The 21,966-nt window shown below is 28.4% G+C and overlaps 1 protein-coding gene across 6 annotated transcripts in view; it reads left to right on the forward strand.

Moving 5' to 3' along the window:
* LOC107443979 (cyclic AMP response element-binding protein A) overlaps positions 1-21,966 on the forward strand; it is a 207,091-nt gene that overhangs the window by 147,209 nt on the left and 37,916 nt on the right. For all 6 annotated transcript variants that reach the window (XM_071187608.2, XM_043040057.3, XM_087155076.1 and 3 more), the window contains exon 2: positions 16,677-16,884. In XM_071187608.2, the coding sequence (XP_071043709.2) occupies positions 16,677-16,884 (208 nt within the window). The remainder of the gene's footprint in view (positions 1-16,676; positions 16,885-21,966) is intronic.

Genomic DNA, 21,966 nt, shown 5'->3' on the forward strand with positions numbered 1-21,966 from the left:
TGAATCAGAATGCTGTGGACGATTTGCGAAACATTTTTTTTTTTTTTTTTTTACAAATGTTGATGAGTTACATTTTTATCACTAACACCCCTCCACGATCAAGTTCGATGACTGCGTGTAAGTTACTCGTGTCACGCTATGTGACCATTTATATAAATGGTACCTTTTTAATTAATTACGAACATCACTTGGAAGAAAATACCATTAAAGTATATCATCTGTGTAATTTCAAAGAGATACGAGGAGAAAATGGTTCCACGTAATCCACTTATCTTCCAATTTATTGGGTCGAAGAATTGATTTAAAAATTTTATATATACAGTAAGAGTCCATTATAACAACAGTTTACAAATGCAGCTAAAATCGCCGTTATAGCGAGCGTTTGAAGACATATTGAGAGTTGTACACATATTTAATGTTAAAATAGCAGAAAAAAGACTTATCTTTTGATGTTATTGATAATACTAAATATTGATTTTAACAGTAAAAAAAGGAAATAAATGAGCATGTTAGCAAGTTCGAATTTCTCTAACGGTACCCTACAAAAAGTTGGCACTTGCTATAAAACTAATATTCTGAAAGTACCAGCTAAACAAAATGATCGTAATTTTGACATGAACTCGAGAGCGATCGATCTCTAATTCATTACTCCCAGAGGTATAATTTGTTATGGGGAAATGGAGGACTTTGTGACCCGACAGATTTAATGTGCACCAGTCATCATTTACTACACGGGGAGTCTTCGGCCGACTGGCTTGGCGCAGCATGTCCTCATCTGGACCTTGCGCCACTAAACCCTACATTCAATCAATCGGCCGACTGGATTCGAACTCCCGTTCCCACGAACGTGAGTTTAGCACCCTGCCAACCGGGCTATCCCGGCCCCAGTGTTTGTATTACTTCTATTTTATCACCTGCCCCAATTTTACACTTAAAAAACGTCAATTTTGTACTACTCAAACAAACATTTAGGCTGAACTGAAAATCTCCTAGTTACCTCTTCTGTATGAATTTTTGGTAGGTTTTCGATGTATGAAGATTCAGTAGTTAACAAATTTTGTCTCTGATTTTGAAGTTTTCTCTGTTTCTGTTTTGTGATATCTTACATTTTTTAAATTTCATTAAAATTAATCGTGAAATGAAATAGCTCTCTATATTTTTTTCGTAACACTGATTGCAACAATGCTTTTTTTACGCCTCCGTTGGCCCCAAGGACTCTAAAAAAATGTCAAAAGGTGAGAACATCCTACTTTTTTACTAGCACCGTTTTTGAAGAGAGTAAAATATGGCACACTTCATGATATAAAACTACTAAACAAGCCGTGAAAAATCGTGTTTGTACCCGAACTAAGAAGAACCATTTTGATAAAAGGTATGCAAATATTTGGTTTATTATCCCATTGCTCTACGCTTTGTCAAGGAACGGTTGTATTTTTCTCCCTTCAAAGATTTGTATGCATGCTTAATCAGTTTTGTCTACTCACAGAGATTCATTATTGAGAGAGTTATGGTATGCACGAGTGATAATTTATGAATATTTACTGCAATATTTAGTCATCTCGTACGCACTTGCTCATATCTAATATTTAGGTCAAGTGAATATATTAAGAAGAATTTTCCTAAATATTGCTAATCTAGCCTAATTCTGTTCACACCAGCATTTCAAAATATTTTCACATTAACTATTCTGAATTTTAAAGTTTTTAAGCAGTTTTATTTAACTCTAGAAAGTAAGGCTTTAATCATTCTCTGAAGATATAAGTCCGTTATAACGACAATCTACAATAGCAGATGGAATTTTCGTAATAGTGAGCTTTTCGCTATAAAAAGCTACTTATATGTAATGTTAAATAATAAAAAATGATTGGACTACAATAACTTTTTACGTCATTGATAACACTGAATGTTTATTTTAATAGTTAGTTGTCAGGAGGAGAAATAAAGCCCATAATAAATAAGTACAACCACTTAAAGTATGCAGTAGAATTCTAGGAAAATAAGCTTATATTAAAGGATTAGTTTTTATAACTCGGCCAGAAGTTACCCGCTTATGTCAGTCGCTATGTTGAATTATGTTTATTTTTTACTTTTCTGCATTTATACCAGACATAAAAAGTCTCAATTTTCTCCTTTTTCACATAGTTTTTCTCATTTAAGCAGCAGAAAATGTACTTCCATGAAAAAATGTCGCTATAACAGAAAACTAGAAATTTTTAGTTCCTTATAAACATAATATTTTTCAAACTTTAAGATTATTATTTTTCCGGGGACTTGAAATCTTGAATTTTTGCGATTATGTGGGGAAAAAAATGACCTGACTTTTTGCGTTAGGTTTGGGTTTTGTTAATTTGTGAAAATTCTACCATTAATTTTCTGAATCTTAAGTTACCCTATGAATATGATTATTTTTGTAAGGGTCCCGTTATTGTGAATATATGAAAATAAGGTCCTGTAAAAAATGTAACAAAATAGTATCCTGCTGGAAGTTATAATTTTAAAATCGTGAATTGAAAGCTTCATATATTCCGTTTTTCAATATAATTTTGTTTTGGGTCCATTTTTAAAATGCAAAACATTATGACGAGTCAATTTTTTCGTTAAAATAATTCAACTCAAATTTCACCTAACATGACCATTGACAATAAAATACATCGTTGATTTATATGAAAGCGCAAAATGTTTATGAGAACCATTTTAAAATCATGGACCACAATTCTTCATCAAAAAACGAAATTTCTTAATTTCTAAAATTAAATCGAATTGGTTTTAAAGCCTTTGCTCTCTTTAATGTTATTGTCTTGTAAGAGTGTGAAAAACCTGTTTCTAAGGAGAAATATTTTAGAATTAATTTAATTTTTATATCAATTGATATTTTAATGATTCTTTCTTCTCATAGGAAATATATAAATTTTTCTTGAAAATTGAAAGACAAGGTACAACAAATTACACGTAATATTTACGTAACTAAGCATTTGATTTTCTTTTAGTAATGTTTTACTTTCTCTTTGATAAAATTTAAATTATTGTGGGTTCTTAACTTGCTTCGTAAAGATATTAGTTTTACTCCTTTTGCTGTATATAAATGAATTATATCTTTAATTTCAAATAAAGCCTTAAACTTTTATTTTGAAAAAAAAAAAGTTTTATTTTAAAAAAGAATCGGAATGTTGAAAATTTAAAATTTTTTAACAATTAACATTTTTTGTTACATTTCGGATTTCATTGCTTCTTTAATTTACTGAAATTACTTTGAAAATCAATTGTAAAATTTTTTAAGTTAGTGATATTTTGCATTGAAGAACCTCACTGCTAAGGGGAGCGCTTATATTTCTTTCATTTTTAAATTGAGTTTCATTCTACATCACAAAAGGCCTCAGGAGGAAGTAATCATTTTTTTTTTAAAAAGTTAGGAAATAAAGGCTTTGCTTTGTTAGATAAATATAAATAGCGTTTAAAAAAAACTTTTTTTCCTTAAAAGACTATAGCGATAAGACTAAGCAGTCTTTAATTTTGATTAGGAAACTTAGTAGTATTTCGAGTTTAAATATTTTCAAAATAGAATTTATTTTTGTACAAACTGATTCTTTTAATTTTTTTTAAGGAAAACTAATTAATATTTTCCAAAGGTATGAAAAGGGACAAACTTTCAAATGACCTCTCTGAAAATGCTGATTGCAGAATAGTATTGTAATTATTCTTTTATAAAAATCTAAAGAAATTTTGTGAAAACTTTGCGCATTCCGATTGCATTCCGATTCTCCTATTTTGATAGAACGATGACCCTCAATGACAATGAATGATGATTTTATATATTTCAAAAAAAAAAAAAAAAAAGCCGAGTTAAGTAAATAGCAATCATTTGTTTTCTAGTATGGAAATTTTTTAAAAAAGAAAGAAATGATTAAAAGCGTATTCTGCATTTTCTCTCTCTGTCCCTCAGGTTTTCTACATGAAATTTTAAAACGCGTTTTTTTTTCTTTTCAAAAAAGTGAGTTTTCTGAAGTAAGACGAGCAATTTCTCGCTATTTTAGTTCTAGCTAGCTGCACTGAAGCATGTTACGATTGATGATATTTGTGCATTTCATTGCTAAGAAATAAATGGCGCGTTTAATTCGCACAGAAATGAATCCCATTCTTTACTTTTTTCTTGGACATATTTATTCTCAGAATTTCTAAGAATTCTTCTCAACCCTTTTAAAACTTGAAAAATAATGTTCAAAGATTTCTGATAAAATTGAAAGAAAAATTAAATGTTTCGTCAATTGCATAACTTAATGATTCTTTGGTTATTTATTTTAGTTATTTATTTAGTTATTTATTAGTTCCTTTTATTTAGTCACTGCATTCCCTTCTTTATTAAATAGCACAACGGCTCTTCCATTTCAAAAAATTGCTTCACTTTGCTATTGAATATTTTCGAAAAACTGAGTTATTTATACTATACGTGTCATTTGCAATTTTTTCCTTTTTTGAGTAATAAAATAAGCATCCACTCACTTTTCAATGATTGCCAATCAATTTTGAACAGGAATTGAGGCTGCATTAACTCAAATGAGTGGTTTAACGTTGATATCCTTTCCTTGAACCTTAAAACAGAATAAAGGTGCGTACCATGTGGGGGTAATTGCGATAATGTGATTTTTCTCTATTAAAGGTAGCAGAAAATTTGAACGATAATATGGGTTCAAAATTTCTAACGGACTACTTGTGATGCTTAACTCCTTATCTTTTTCAAATAAGTATTTTCAGAAATTAATTTTTCAATTATGATAAGCTTATACAGAAGCATCTTTAATTCTGATTTTTTCAATTTTCGAATGAAACAGAAAGAAAGTCGGATTAGATTTGACCTTCATCTATGGAAACTCTTTTTAAAGATACTTATAAGGCAACTTTAAAGTATGGATTCCCAAAGAAACCTAATCTTAGTTGAACTTTCTAATTAAAATTTCAGAATATATGCATCTTACGATAATCTTTAAATACTATTAATACTTCAACATCTAATTTTTTTTCCAAGTTGAAAACTAAATTCTAGTTGCGGATATTTGAATCTTTATCATTACCGCTGAATCTCCGGATATTATCAAGAGATTTTCTTTATATAATTGAAGTAATAACAAAATGTGTAGTTAATATATTTTAATTAATCTTTATTTAACTTGGTTTAACAATAATTTTGACCACCTCTGTATATAGACAATTTAAATTTCTTGCAACGTTAAAATAATCCCTGCCTCAAATTGTAAATTCACTTGTTATATCGCTACCACTGCAAAAAAAAAAAATAATAATAATAAATATCTTAAACAGAAAACGTTAAAAACGGCTGTTATGCTTTACAATGTCGTCAATAAAGAAGTAAAAGAAAGTATTACAGCATAAAGAAGTAAAAGAAAGAAGTAAAAGAAGTATTTGATAGCCCATTTCTTATTTTAAGCAAATGTTTAAAATCTTATAAAGGTTTTATACTTTTTGGAGTTTACCTTCTTTACATAAATAAATGTCCTACTGCCCCAAAGTGTTTAAGTGATCTTTAAATTTTTTTAACTTTTTGCATCGAACATAGTTTATAACGCAGATTAATAATATAAATAACACACTTTATTTAACGCTGTATAACTAATTCCTAGCGTTTTATTGTCATTAAGCATTATATCCAATTCGAAGATGTAGAAAATAGAAGAAACAGCCGCCTTTTTCTGCGTGTTAGAAGTAAAATTGTCTACACTTTGTAATAATAAAAATATATGTATATTTTTAGTCGTTGATTTATCAATCTGGTTACAATTATAAAATATCAAAACATGTAGGATGTTGTTCTTTATTTTTTGCGTGTCTGTTGAATATTTTTTTTATTTATTTATGTAACGCAAATCAGCTCTTGCTTTATTTAAAAGTTCAGCAAACCCTATCACGTGATGTAGTGCACAGGATTTATGACAGATGGGAATTAAATTTTTTTTACTGGCAAAACTCACATTCAACAACTATATTTCAACAGCTATTTTTGAATCTTATTTTGTTTGTTTTTTAAAAATTGCCTTTCTAAAATATGAAATAAACGTCTTTTTTTAAAAAATAAATCAAACAGTCTTTTAAAATCTGTTTGAAAGCTGATTCTTTTTTCTAATACTTGATTAGTTGTAGCTGTGCTGAAAAAGAGCGCTGGGATAAAATAATAAAAATCTTTGACACCATGCCATTGTCTATTTTACTTTTTAGCATGAATCATATCTGGCTTTACCTACTTTCAAAATTTGCAATTCTAACTGGCACAGCTTAAAATAAAAGCATATTTTTTTACAGGCAATAAATTCAAATTCTAATCCAAGACATGTTAATATGCTCTTTCGCAAAGAATAACTCGAACGATCGAAAATTTGCTATTGATGCAATCGTTTCTTTATTTTTCTTTAAAACTTTATGAAATAACCATTGTTTTACAAGAATTGATAATAATTGATGAAAGCAGAAAACGATTATAGAAAATTTGAATGACTTTTCATGTTGCTTCAATCTTGAATTTATGAATATTTAGTATTTACAGCGGCCATATTTTCTTATTTAAATTATTTCTAGATTTTCTAACTAGGTCATTTTTATTCATGTGTACTAGTTTAATTATAAATGTCGAAAATATTTAAGGGAATTTAATTTTGTTGAAAAGGAGGTTGAATCACATGCGAGCATTAAGGAGTAATTTGATTGTACATTAAACACTGATAAATGTAATTTTGTAAACATGCAACTTTGTTGTTAAAAATTATAATTCAAAAATTTTCGCTCGTTTAATTTTTGTCATTTATTTAAGTTATTGCTCAGATTTTAGTGAAAATTTCGAACAATTTAAGATAAGCATTTTTCAGACACACAGGAAAACACAAATCTGTAATAGTATGTTAAGTTAGCGTTACGGTTAACATAAGATAAGCGCTATGCAAAATATTGGATCAACTTAGCAACGTTCGGTTGCAAAAAAATTGACATAGTATGGGCTCCTAAACTACTAACAGTTTTAAAATTTTTATTTTTTTGTAAGAAAATAATTTTTCGAATCGTAAGTTTGACAAATTTTCAATTCAGTTGACATTCATGAGACAGTACTTTTTCGCAGTATTATTACTTTATTACATGCATTGAAAGTTAAATATTTACTATGCTAATTATTATAGTTTACTTTTCATCGTGATTTAGAAAATAGAAGGTAACTTATGACGAATTTTGAGCACTATTTTAAATGTATATCTGACGCAATTAATTTCTAAAAATGTTAGCATGTTTTATCAAGAAATGTTGCCTGTTGTAAAGCAAATATCATGCTTTAGTTGACATATTTGCATTGTAGAAATAAATCGACTGATTGTTCAATAAAGTCTTACATTTGATGCCCTATCTGGAGCAGAATCTGACAAAAGTAATAATTGATCGAAGATATAATGAACTTCAAAAGCATTTAATTAATATCTATTTATGTAAACTCCAGGTTAGGCGATGAAGGGGAGTCTTTGTTAGTGAGAAATTCATTGCAATTCCGAGTGTCTAAAAAAGCACTTCACGTTGAAACGTCATTTGAATCTCTACTGCCGTGCAATAGAAAAATCAACCTAAGCAACAAAAATTCCAAATTGGCATTTTTGTATGGTAAGCTATCGTAAAAATAAAAAAAAAGTTTTTCAAAATTAAATTCTGTTTTATCGATTTCTCGAAATTCCATATTAGAGTTCATTGTATTAGCAATTAAAAGAAAATAGTTGCCAAGCCACTTTTCTCTCGAAATCTATAGTGAAACAGAAAAGAATTCGTAAAATAGAAAACATGATCAATGCCCATCGATGTGGAACAATCGTCAACAAAATGAAAGCATCGATAAAAAGAAAATATTAATAAATCAAAGAATTTCACTTCAAAATAATGCATGTAAATTTCCTTTTAATGTTACTTTCAATATTTGCGTATTTCGTTTTACCCACACTGTTAGAAATTTCTCGGAAAAAATGGTTAAAAAATACTTTGTTATTTTTCCATATTTCAAACAAAGCAGTCAAATAACTATAAAGAAGATGGTATTCAAACTGTTCACTTCGAGAAAAACCGCTTCTTAACTACTTTTACCTAATGCGGTTAAGCAGCTAGAATTTGATCGCGCCAACTTAGCCCACCTAATGAAACAACTTAATTTCTTGAAGATGGGTACATATTATAGCCAAGAGGGCTAATCTGAGAGTCTCATAACTGACAGAACGGGGGTTCGTGTCCCAGTTTTGACGCCACAATATTCCCTCCATTCCTTTCAACATATGGAGTATCCAGTGTCCTGCACGCCTTAATACCCATTACCTAACAAAAAGTCTATTTGCTATGTCCAGTTAAATTTCTTTACGGTTTCGAAACCTGCAACGTAGTAAATGGTGGAAAAAAACCAGCATAGTTTTGTATTCATGGTTTTATAACCATACTAGTTGTAAACTGTTTTAAAACCTTAAAGTTAAAAAAATGTTCTTTTACCGTAAACTGTACGGTTAATCGGATGGACAGACCGGATGCTGGTTATTCTCAATCGGATACCGGTTATTTTCAATTATTTACGAATAAAAATTTTAACAGTGCAAGATTACATATTTTTAAATTTTTATTTCACAAGTGCTAATCAACCGATTCCCTTAAAACTTTAGACTTTGTCCATCAAAACTACGTAGATTGAAATAGTGCTAAAATATTTCTTACCTTAAAACATAAGTTTTTTCAAGATATTTAGTAAAATAATTATTTTTTCATGGAATTTCCGTTGGGGATCAGCACGGTTAAAAGTCATGTTCAAGCATTTTTTGATTCGCTTTATTAGTTTTATAGCTATGATGAAAAACGCAAAATGTGAAATTTTCATTCTAGGGTCCAACCCTATATTTAAAGGGTGAAACATTCCATTCCATTCCATTGAGAAAAAAATTATTTTATTCAAAGGGAGAACATTTTCGTACATCGAAAGTTAATTAGTGTGTTCACATTTTCTTATTTTACGCATTATCAATTAAATCCAGATAACTCAAATCCAGAGACAAAAAATTTTCTTATTTGCAATCAAATGTTTATTTTATCAACTTAATTATCTGAATAACAAAAAAGATGTTTCAAATTAACTTAATTCTGGGTTCAAAATTTTGTGAAAGCAGTTTTTTAATTTTGGGGATTTTTGATTTGATAATCCATGTTATTATTTGCAGTAATGTTATTTTCCGGTAAGCGGCTTTTCAGAAAACTGAGTAATTTAAAACATTAATTACTGATAAATTTTGAAACAGTATCTCAATAAAAATGTGGATATTATCCGTTACGTTTTGAATAAAGAAAAGTAAGGCATTGTTTATTTAAGATAATGATTTTATTCATCAAAAGTTTGGAAAATGTCTTCCTTTACTCAATATTATTTTACTAGCATACTTACATTGTGTAACTAGTTAAAAATCAAATTATTAAAAGCTAATTTATTTACAGTTGTGTTCTAATTTAAAGATATTGTAGCAAAACAATGTTGCCTTTTACCAGAATAAAACCAACAGAGATTTTCAGTTAATATCACTTACGATAGTAATTTTCAGATTATAATATTTTTGAATATTTGAAATAAGTTTTATATCTGTTAAATGTGAAAGTCATGCTCTTGGTTACGTAAATCATATGAGTAGATCTTCAACAATTATGCAATTTTTTGTCTTAAAAGCAATTTTTAAAAATACTAACGAATATATGCTCAGAGATGATAGTGCTCCGGAAAAATTCCGGATTTCCAGAATTTATCCGGAAGTTTCCGGAAATACAAGGTCCAGAAGTTTCAAGAAATCATCGATCACATTTATGTATAAAAATTCTTGTATATTTTGCTTAGAAATATTAAAACTGGAATTTACACTTGGCATCTCTCTCATTTGTAAATATTTTTTCTAGTGGAATAATAAATGTGATTAGAGATACAAGTAAACTTATGCATAATTATACCTTTAAGTTATGCTGCATATATTTATTTAGAATTTCATGTTTTGAAAATATCAATAATTTAAATTTATAACGACATTAATTTTTTGAAATGTGTCATTAATGATTTTACTCAAGAAATTTTCAGAGTATTTGAGTTGGGCTCACATTCCAATGTTGTATGTTGGTTTGAAAAGGTCTAAATTCTTCTTTTTTTTTATTCACCCTTTACTTTTTTTTTAATTAAAAAGTTCTATAAATACATGTTTCTAGAATAATTTACCCATCACCTAAAAAATTGCACTCTTCAATATTATCAAAAATGTAAATAGTTGTGCAATATTAGCGCGCATGCTATTATTGTTGAACTATTCACTTACTAGAGTATGATGTCGCTCATTATAAAAAAAAATATCTGTCGCTCCAATATTTCTCTATTTTAATTCTGATAAATAGAGAACTTTTAAAAAGAAAAAAATATAAATGGAGAAAAATCCTTTTTAATTATAAGATATAAATCTTCGACGCAAGAATCATTTTTTTTTTTTTCTTTGTCCAAACATTCCCTCACAACTCAACATTCCACAAACTTATCTTTAGCAAAATATGTATGCGGCATTAAGTAACTCGCTAATCCGAAATCACGTTATTTAATTCGTGTAGCTGTAATAGAAAGTTTCATCCAGCAGTGAACTTAGTATGGAAATTTCTTTTGAACCATATATCATCATACTGTCCGTATAATATTATCGATTTTTGACGTAATTGGTTTGAGAGAAAATGTTTTTTCTTTCTTAAAATTTTCTAGGTCCCAATTGTCTTATTGTAACCCTCTACTTTGTTTTTTGATTAGTTTTATTTCTTTTGAATTTGTGTCTGATCACCTTGAGTACGCAATACCATAAACTTCTTACCTTAAGTTTGGCGTAGTGTAGTCGCATTCTTAGCTTTTTTGCCATTGGTATTCATTTTATCGCAGAATTTTCCATTTCGAGGCTTTTGTTTGCAATCAAATCAAATTTATTAGCTAAGTAACCGTAAAAAGGTAGCATAAACACACTGTAAATATTTGTGAAATTTACTAATTAAGAGGCTCCAAAGGTTTCTTTTTTTTAATAATTCAATTATTAAATTATTAAATTAAATTATTAAATTAAATTATTAAATTAAATTATTAAATTAAATTATTAAATTAAATTATTAAATTAAATTATTAAATTAAATAATTAAATTATTAAATTAAATTATTAAATTAAATTATTAAATTAAATTATTAAATTAAATTATTAAATATAATTTAATGATTAATAAAATAAATTAAAAATTTTTGCAAAATTAAAATATTTAAAAATTTTCAGACAATTTTTTAAATAAATATGTTTTTCAATTTTTTTTCCTCCAATAAAATTCAGAGTGTTTATAAATGCTTAATATTTTTATTATATTTTGACCAAATAGTTTTATATTTTGACCAAGTAGTTTTCTCGTTTCTTCCTTCAGCGTTTGTAGCCAATACCATCTGTATACAAAACCAAGGCACGGCGATAGTCCTTTTGCCTGACTATATCTCTAAGAAAATGTGAGGGCTATCCTCATTACGACAATACATACCAAAAAGTTTCAGTTTGTGGCCTTTTCAGGTTCCATCATTGAAGGCTGGGGTAATATTGATACTAATGTCCTCCTGGAATTATTAAATGGTACTCAACATTATATATGTCAAGTTAATAAATAAACATGACGGATATCTATAATTATCAGAAGTGACTTCATTTCAATGGGAATTTTTTTTTCCTTCTTTTATTAGTCGCTTTTTTTTTCTTGTCCAGTTGGAGCTCAGTGCAAATGACTGTTTAGATATAGACTTTTTTTAAAAATTCCTATTTGTTTTCTTTGCATTCAGTGATGTCGAAAAATCAACATGATTTTATTCAGTTGGGACTGTGTAAGCAATAAAATGTTACTTATCGTAATTAGAAACTTGTTTTAAGTCTAAATTAATGGTATAGTAACTTTTTCGTCTCTAACTCATCTCGAATGAATTTTGTAACACTTGTTGATTTTAATTAACAATCGATTACATTCAAAATAGCATCCAAAAAATTTTATAAAGAATTTTCTGTTGTCTGAAATAAATATTTGGTATATTTTTGCCCAATAATTTTCTCGTTTTAAGGCTCGAAGTTGATGGTATCCCTTCTATTCAGCACGTCGGCGTTTTTAGCTCATCTTAAATGGATTATGAATTTTATAACGTTTAATTAACAAACATTCTGAAGATATGTACTTGTTGACGCGTTCATGCAATGAAGTTATCATCCTTTTGCCATAGTTTCCGGTTGCTTTAACGGCCTGAAAGTAGAGTTGAATGACATTCTTTACCTTGGAAGTCGAATCTCGCTTTAGGCCACTCTTCATAATAAGCGAAGCGTAGAATCTATGACCTATGAACCCCCTAGAAAAAAGGAATCTTTTGTGGAAAAAAAAAGCAGCGGCTTTGTTTAAGAACAAGAGTTATTCAAGAGAATGGGCTTATTCTTGATCATTTTAGCCACTATTGGAATACCTTCTTACCTGTAGATAGCAAGAATTGTCTATCTAGGTTATATGTCTGTTGAGGTGTGCGTGATCTCCCGTTCATTCAATTTACTATCTAATTTACATATGAGTGGTGGTAATTGAATATTGAACTTGCTATATTTGTTTTGACAATAGCGTGATTTGTCAAACTAATGACATCTAAAAACTTTGTGTGCGGCATTGTACTTTGTTTTTAAGAAATCTAAGTAAAAAGGACACTATACGACACTATGCAAAAAAGAAAAATTTACAGTGCTTTGATTCTTTAACTATGATCAATATTATGCTTTCTCTTAAAATTAAATCATTTAATCGAAAATATATTTTACTATGCGTTCTAATACATTTTATCTCAAAACAATAGTATGATAGAATGAATATTTATCTATCTCATACACTGATGAATTTTCGAACTTTTTTAAACACATAATTTCTTACAAACACACTGTTTATATTGTATATATGTGCGTGTATCTCAAGTTTTTATTTTTATTGCGAAATTTCAATTTCGTATGTCACAATTTGTCATTAAACGAAAGCGTAATTTTAATTTATGAATAAGCTGTCTATTCGCGAGTTGAGCAGTTAGAAAAATTAAGTTTGTAATTGGAAATTATAAGTACTTATATTCCAATTCTATGATTTTATCTATTTCTATTGATTTCTCTTACCTGGTTTATTGCCATGAACTATATAAATTTCCAGTTCTCATACTAAAAATACATTTTTTTTTTAAAAATAATTTATTAAAGTTATTTTAAGTTAATATTTGAAGATCTTCGTGGAAGAACCGGCAAACTGACATTCCAGTGAATTTGAGTAAATAAGCGACAAAGTTCATACGTTTCTCCTTTTTGTTTTTACGTTCAATCTGTTTTTAGTATGTTTGTGAAGACATAACTCACAAAATTTTCAAAGCTTTTTTTTTTTTATTAAAACTTTTTTTATAAAGGAAGATTTTAATGATTTTTGTGCGTAGCCTTGGGTTGTTTTCACGGACGATTTTTAATGTTTTTCATCGAATATAATTTTGAATAGACAAAATAAATATACATAGATTAAGGCTTATATTCATAAAATAAAATTTCAGCAACCTTAATTTGGAACAAACTGGTATCAAATTTTTTCTAGCCTTGTTAGTCCGAAAACTGATCAAAAACGAATCAAAGGCAGCGTGAGTTCAACTATCACGGAGTCGATGTTTTACCGGTATGTGTCGCTTTAATTGGCGAGAATTCGGTAATTTTTAATTTAAAAAAAAATATATAAATAGCTCTGATTGTGGTCGAAATATTATGCTATTTCGTTACATCTAAAGGTATTTTTGAAATTACGTAAAAGTATTTTTATAGTTTGAATACATAAAATATCTAGGTCTAGTTGTTAAAATACAAATTATTTTCAATTTTTCATTAAAAATTTTCAGTTTCAAGCAGAAATGACACCTTTTGATTTATAAAAATATGAATAAAGCAGTTTTAGGTTGTTTTTTTTTATCGTAGGAAACTACGCGTTCCTGATTAGTTACGCGATTCTCTCTTTTTTTTTTCATAATGTAGGTTACCATTTCACAATATACCGCCGTGGAACATCAGTCCATTCAGTGAATAAGCAGCTTTTTTTTTTTAAATTTCCAACTTCTTAGCCTTGAATTTAAAGGACAAGAGAACACCTGTTTAAAGAACAAGGTCACAATCAACTTCAATAAGAATTCTTTTAAGCGATACTAATCAGCATTTTCGCTATATGAAGGTGAAAACCACAAAAACCTCTCGCGCTTAGTCCGATGCCAATGGAGCTCTGATATGTTTTTACCGAAGCATAATTTGCATCATCATGGCAATCACTGCGGTCAGGGAGCAAAATAAAGTTTAACTATCTCTGTGATCATTCATATGCAGACTTAATTTGTCTTCGCTGAGTCTTGCCATTTTTAATGAAAAAGTTGCCGTTAGTTTTGTCAAACATATAAGTACGCTTATCATTTCGGATTTAACACTTAATATTTTAAGCGTGCGCACACATCTTAATGATTGTTGATGAGCCCTTTTATATTTACAATTTAAAAATAATAATCCAGAAAATAAAAAGATGTTTGGTAATAGGTATCACTGATAATATGTCATTTGGTTCTGTTTTAATATGTACTATACATACTATTATTACGTATCACGATGCCTACTTTGAGTACTAGATAAATAGCTTTTGTAAAGCTTACCGAATGGGATAAGTATAGGAAAAAATTTTGATTATGTTAATTTTTTAACTATCAGAAGTTTGTCTCGAGCAATAGAATTATGCCGAATGATACTGATTACTGAACATTTTTAATCACAATTTTGAAATGACGAGCTTCTAAAAACATGCTGTGCTTAAGCTAATAACGTAAAGTCATAAAGAAGAGCAACAAATAACAATAAACAAATAAAAAAAATGTATTTTAAGTAATTTAGTCAATTGTCTCCACATAATGTCTTTCAATTCTGTGAATGATTTTGTGATGTTGATCTTAACCGATTTACTGATTTAGTTTTATTTCAAAAGGAGAAACGAGTTTATATGTATATTGTTCCGATAAATTCATATTGACGGCCTTTTCCCATTTGCTGTTATTGATAAAAAAAAATTTCTCACTTTCTCATTCTAAGTGTAACTTAATTACAAAAATCTTACTTTTTTTCCCTATTTTAATCACTTACCGAGATTGTTACGAGTAACCTCAATCTCTTCCTTCTAAAAGAAGCATATCAAAATTATGAACATTTAATGAATTTAATGCAACATTTTAATGAATTTGTGTACTTGGAATGCATGGTAAAGGAGCAAAAATATATAATATAAAACGTTATTTTAAAACAAAATATCGCATGCAAATTTTTAATGCTTTTAATTTTTTTATATTGCTATCGTTACTAAAATGGCTTCAAGAAATTAATACAATATGGAACACACAAAATCATTTTGGCCAGACGAGCAAGCCACGTAAAATAAGCGTGGCATTCAACGTGTTAACTAATTTTTGCATTTTCACTGTGTCAACAACATCGAAATGTTTTTTGTTTTTATAAAGTAGTTCTAGCGAGTTACCCTTAATACTTATTTTATTTAAATCATATAAAAGGTTTCAAAGAATTGTATTCAATTTTTTAATAAATAATAATCTGAAACTGCGATTTTCTAATAACGGCATTTACTTTTTTTTTTTTACTATGCTTTTTTTAATCGTTTTTTAAGTTTTTTTTTTCATGAAATGATGCCCAAAAATGAATTGATTTACCAGATAACATCTTTCTTTATACCTTAGATTTAAATACTTTCTTGAGGTGAGTACTAAATTAAAAATTATTATTTAAATTATTCCATCTAAGATTTTAGAGCACTGCTCGATATAATTCATAATTCCTCGGGAGAGATTTCTTAAGCTTTAAAAAGTTATTTTACACCTCTCTCTTTGGATTTTAAAGGAAAATTTAGAGAGGTTTTTAGTTGTATGTAATAAATTATTGCAAATTAAAACAGCACTGATTAGAGTTTAGTTATTTTTTTAAAATAACGTAAATAATGATCTTCATAGTAGGCAACACTTTTTATTTTAGATGTAATTTGCATAATATCTAGCTTTTTTAATGTCTGATTTCAGATTTCACTAAGAGAAAGTGGAAATTCACTTTCGTTATTTTAATTCTAACAAACATCAGTCATCCCTGAATAGTTGGTAGGGCCCTGGACTTACATTCATGAGAACGGGAACTAAATATTTTTGCGCTAACTCTCTTCTAACTGCTTCAAAATTAACTTTTTTCAACACAGAGATTTAGCACTTTCTCATTTTCTCAACACAATGCAGTTACTACAGAATAATATAGTTTTTTATTTTTTCCAGAGCACAAAAATGCGTACAGGTGCCCTGTAATATCTTGCCTAATTCGAACGAGATTTGTCGAGTCTTTTGTTTTAAAATAGTAGTTTTATTATTGATCTATGCAGTATTAAAAAAAAAACGTAAGATTTTTTATTACAAACCATAGGTTTCCAAAATAAAAATTTGTGAAAAAAAGCATTTCTTTGTAATGTTTGTTTGAATATAATTTTTGTTAATCGATATATTTTCTTTTTTCTTCTAGAATCTCGCTGAAGAAATGCATTTAGATAGCGATGCAGATTGGACCCAGATCTTAGATCATCAGCCTATAGTTTTAAACGATCGAATGATGACAGATGCTGTTCAATCTCCACATATTCAATCCGAGCATAGTTATTCTCTTACACTTAATGATGAACTACCGCAATCCCCCTTTGGGCATAACATTAAACTTGAAGACTACGATAAAGGTAAGACTTTTCATCATATTTTCCATAATATTATACAGCTTAATATTTAACAATAATTACCCTGCAAAGTTCTGCTGAGAATTCAATAGAACGCCGATTAATAGGAGTGCCCAGTTAATAAAGGATCTGGATAATTAAACATACTTAAAAAATAATTATTTTTGGATAACTTCCCTTTACTAGGACTGGCAATTATAAAAGTGGATAGTTTTGCATATTATATATGCCTTGTTTAGACATTTTAATTTTCTATAAAATCGGTTAAGAGCTATACATAGAAGTACACATAAAACTGTCATCCGAACAAACATCAAACACTCAGTGGTCGGAAGTAGCGCACTGCAAGTAGTGAAACTACTTCCAAACACTCAGTGGTCGGAAGTAGCGCACTGCAAGTAGTGAAACTACTTCCAAACACTCAGTGGTCGGAAGGAACGCACCACAAGTAGTGAAACTACTTCCAAACACTCAGTGGTCGGAAGTAGCGCACTACAAGTAGTGAAACTACTTCCAAACACTCAGTGGTCGGATGTAGCGCACAACAAATAGTAAAACTACTGTAGTCGCAACTTTTTTTGTAGTTTGTAGTGTAGTGAGTAGCGTACAAAAGAAACAGTAGTTTGTAACGATTCATGGCAACTACTTTTAACGTTAGTTTAGAAAAGAAACGATTCTAACGCAACTGATTTTTTTTATGGGTGCAAATCTGTCTATCAATGAATGCAATGAAAATGGCCCTGGGGCTACAGCTGAGCGTTAACAAAAATTGTGTATTTAAAATCACTTATAACTAATATTTAAATTAGCTATTGCGGAAAATAGATAATCACTTTGGTCACACTTTCACTTGCAAATGCACACATTATTTCAAAGGTATTTTCGATGTACTTAATTTCTTGGACGAAATAAAATTGCGTAAAACAATTAAAAAATTGTAAGTGTTTGATAATTTCGCATTTCTTCAATTCAATATTTTCTGTCGGAAAAGACATAAGAAGTTGAAGGTTAAATTAACAAATTTGAAAAAAAGTGTTTTGGAATAACAAACTGATTCACGTGAACATGAATAAATACTTCTCAATTTTGCCCTTATATTTAATGTGAGCCAATATCTTATTCAAAACCATTTTGAACATAGGTGTAAATTAAGTTCTCCAGTTCGTTCGTCTCCTTAAAGTAGTGAAGTAGTTACTACAATTCCGAAGTAATTTGGTAGTCACTACATTTTAAAAAAAGTAGTTGTTAACTGCATTTGTAGCAAAGTAGTTATTGTTGTAGTAAACTACAAAAATGTAATTTTTCCGACAACTGCATGCACTATATAGTAAATGTTTAGAAGAAAAAGTCGTTGTGGTTGGATTTTTTTTTTAAGTCTTCTGCTTATTAGAGGACATTTTATTTTCTGCAGCCATATTGCTCCTAAATCTTTTTAAATGCAAGATTTGACCCCTTTCAGAAAATATAAAAGATAAAGACCAATTTTCGAGTTTTTATTATTATTGTTATTATTAGAAAGACTTGAAAAAACGCATGGTCATTCATCGATTTAGTTAATCGGTGTTCGAATAAACGATGCTCTACTGTAATTACATTTTGAAATATGATAAACTAAAAGCATTTTTTAATGTTAAGGCTATATCGCTCATTTGGTGAAACAATGACGTAACTTGATTTTGCAGTTACGTCATTGTTTCACCAAATGAGCGATGTTATCAATGTATTAAAAAAGCATTTAGAATATTTTTATGCTTCTTACCCCCCCCCCTTTTCCTTCTCATGAAATTATATAAAACTTCCGAAAACTAGTTTCTTTTAGAAAGAAACATTCGAAGCAATTTCACAAATTAGATCATAGTAGCTAGTATTTCCTATAATAAAACATATTTATGCAAATATCATTCAAACGAAAGTCACTCTGTCTACAATTTCAAATTGCCAGTTACTCAATTTATGAGATTTTGTCTGAAAACAAATATCATTCGTACACAATCTACAGTGTCTGATACTATTTTATTTTCAGTTTTTAATACCGATTCAGAAATTTAAATGCTTTTTCAAAATACAATATTTGACATGACTTTTGATTTGACATTTGATATATACATCATTTAAGTACATTGTGAACAATTTTTTTTTCAAATTGAAATCAATTTAAATTATAAGCATTTTTCATTAGTTTCAATATGGCAGAATTATTTTAGTCATTAATATTTAGATTGTGTTTTTATTTTTGGCAATTAGCAAAACACTTTTTTTTCCCCAATGTTTTTTTTTACTATTTATATTCTTATTTCTGTTATATATGAATTACATATCATGTATCATATTAAGTCTTATTCTCAATTAAAGTTGCCTAACTTTTCTTATGAGATAAACGACTTTTTTCCGGATTTCGTTGCAAAAGTTTACAATTTCTTAAACTTCTAAACATGTGCTAAAAACTTTTTGATAATTTTAAATATTAGTAAAATATTAGTAAGAATTTGACAAAAACTTCTACTAATGTAATATATTTGAATGAAAATAAAGATTTTAAATATTAAAAATAGTATTGTTTTGTGTTAACTAACCCCACTTTAACTACGTAATATAGGAAAGACTCTAATTTTGGATATATTTTTGTTTAAAGAGTAACTGCATAAAAGTAGTATCGATGTAGAATAAAATTTGTGTCAAATATTTGACCTTTATCGAAAACGAAGACCAAATAATTTTCTATGCATGCACGAAAGTAGATTTCTTTTGAAATATTTTTTTAAAAGTAGCCACCAAGAATTTTGTCAAAAAAAAATCAACTCCAAAAAAAAATTTCATGCACTTTTACTCGATCAATATTTTTAGATAAATATAGTGCTTTGTTTTGTCAAACTTTGAAACAAAATTTTTCTCAACTATACTTGAACGCATTTTTTAAAAAAATTTCTTAACATTTATACGGCTGAAATTTTAACGAAAATATTTTCAAACAATGCATTACGAAATTATTGACCATGATGATTTAAGTACTTCTACACATTATATTAGAAATTGCATTAAATAGGATTCAATATTTTTCAAAAGATACTTGGGGCAATATAATGCTAAGCCACGTTTTCAAATTGTTCAAGAGAGTGGTTTGAATGGGAAAAAAAACACGATTTTCATGTAGGTAATAAGATGTTTCTTTGTAGAATTATAGTATTATGTTGAAATTTTGAAAACAATACTGAAAATAAGATTGATGAAAATATGACATCTTTGGTAAAGTCTGCCTTATTATATTAACCCAAGACCTTCATCTATAAATATCCATATTTCATTATTGTAAATACCGGAATATGTCGAAAACTAATTGTTGGAAAATTCTAAAATGGAAAAACTTCTTCAATAATTCAGTTTTGGAAAATAAACTTTAAAAATTTATTAGATTGAGTAGAAATTTTTTTTTTCTTTTTGCTTCTTACTATCGATTTAAATGAAAAACTTTTTAAACCAAACAGATCTAAATCTACAGCCTAAATAGAGTAAATGCTTATTTATTTTTAAGAAAAAAAAATTTTCGATGAAAATTTTATTTTACAATGCAAATTGAATAATGTTACTTTTTTAATCAATAGCTGCATTATCAAACGTGAATATAAATTTTTCTACAGTGGTTCCTTGGCTCCTTAGCTGTAATAAAGTTTGCATTTATCCATTTAAATCAAATAATTTTACCAGGAAATTTTTAAATAAATATTTTTTCCTCCAATAAAACATTCAGTTTTGTGTTTTGTTGTGACAATAATAGACAAACCTTTTTACTCATCTTTTAAATATCCGCATTGATACTTCTTAGAGACAAAAAAATAGATACGATTTTATTACATGGAAAAATACGTCAAGGATCAAGGTTGGCATGATTTAAATCACTTGATTTATGTAATGATTAAAATCACGATTTAAAATAATTGATTTTTTTTTTTTTAAAAAATCATTGATTTAAACCAACTGATTTTTTTTTAAAAATAATTAAGCCGAAAATATTTTCATAAATATATTCAGATAAATGATCAAAATCTTAAACCAATCTAAGTCGAAAGCAAAGTGCATTAAACTGATATTATACATATTATTTTATAACCGTCATTGAACAGCTGACCCAATGCTGAGTTCAATACCACTACAGCGTTTAGTTCCGTAGCCTTGTAATTTTAAACCCAAAGTAGAAGACAATAGAAGTCCTGGCCCATATTTTGGGAGAAATTTGCCTTCGTGGATGACTTTTCTTGATGGAACAAACTAGCCGCATTTTCGTTGCATGGAGAGGAAAACCTCCCTCGGTTAGCCTGACGACAAGGGAACTCTAACCCATATTCCGTCTACCACTGAGGATATTTTTACGTCAGCACTGTGGTCTGTGCGAACCGGGTGCAGAATTCGTATTGACCAGCCAACGCTGGGATTCAAACCCGATACACCTCATTGGAAGGCGAATGCTCTATCCCTTGATCCACCAGGGCAGGATATCGGTTGACCAGTATAATTTTTATCAGACACATTTGTGAAGTTTTCGGTACAAATGAAAATAAACGCCATTTAAAAAAAAATTTATATATACTCCAATTAATACTATGCATTTAATAATAATTAAAATGTATATAATTATTTTATTATAGACCAACAAATGGAAACATCTGACTTAAATATATTTAAAAACTAAATTTATTTTTTTTGTTTAAAATTTTAGTTTTTTAGATATCAGTTTGGAGCTCTTTTAAGATATAAGGTTCATTTATTGCCTAAAAGCTATAGTTAACATGCAGATTTTATAAGTAAAAATAAGTTATTGATTTTCGAATAAGTCTAATTATATTTTTTATGCATATTCAACAACTTTAAACATAATGTAAGATTAATGTAAATATATATTTTAATTCTTTGTGGTGTTTCAACTCTTTGCGGCCCACTGGACAAATTTTATTGACGTATTTAAAAGGATATATCACCCAATTTTTTTAGAGGGTGGTATATTTAATGAAAAATTTGATTAATCAATGCAATTTTTAATTACACTAATAAAATCAATGGACTGGAATAGATTTAATATCTTTAGCATTTTTT

This window comes from Parasteatoda tepidariorum, chromosome 11 (genome assembly GCF_982258835.1).
Source record: "Parasteatoda tepidariorum strain Cologne lab strain chromosome 11, Ptep-v5.0, whole genome shotgun sequence".
NCBI lineage: Eukaryota > Metazoa > Arthropoda > Arachnida > Araneae > Theridiidae > Parasteatoda > Parasteatoda tepidariorum.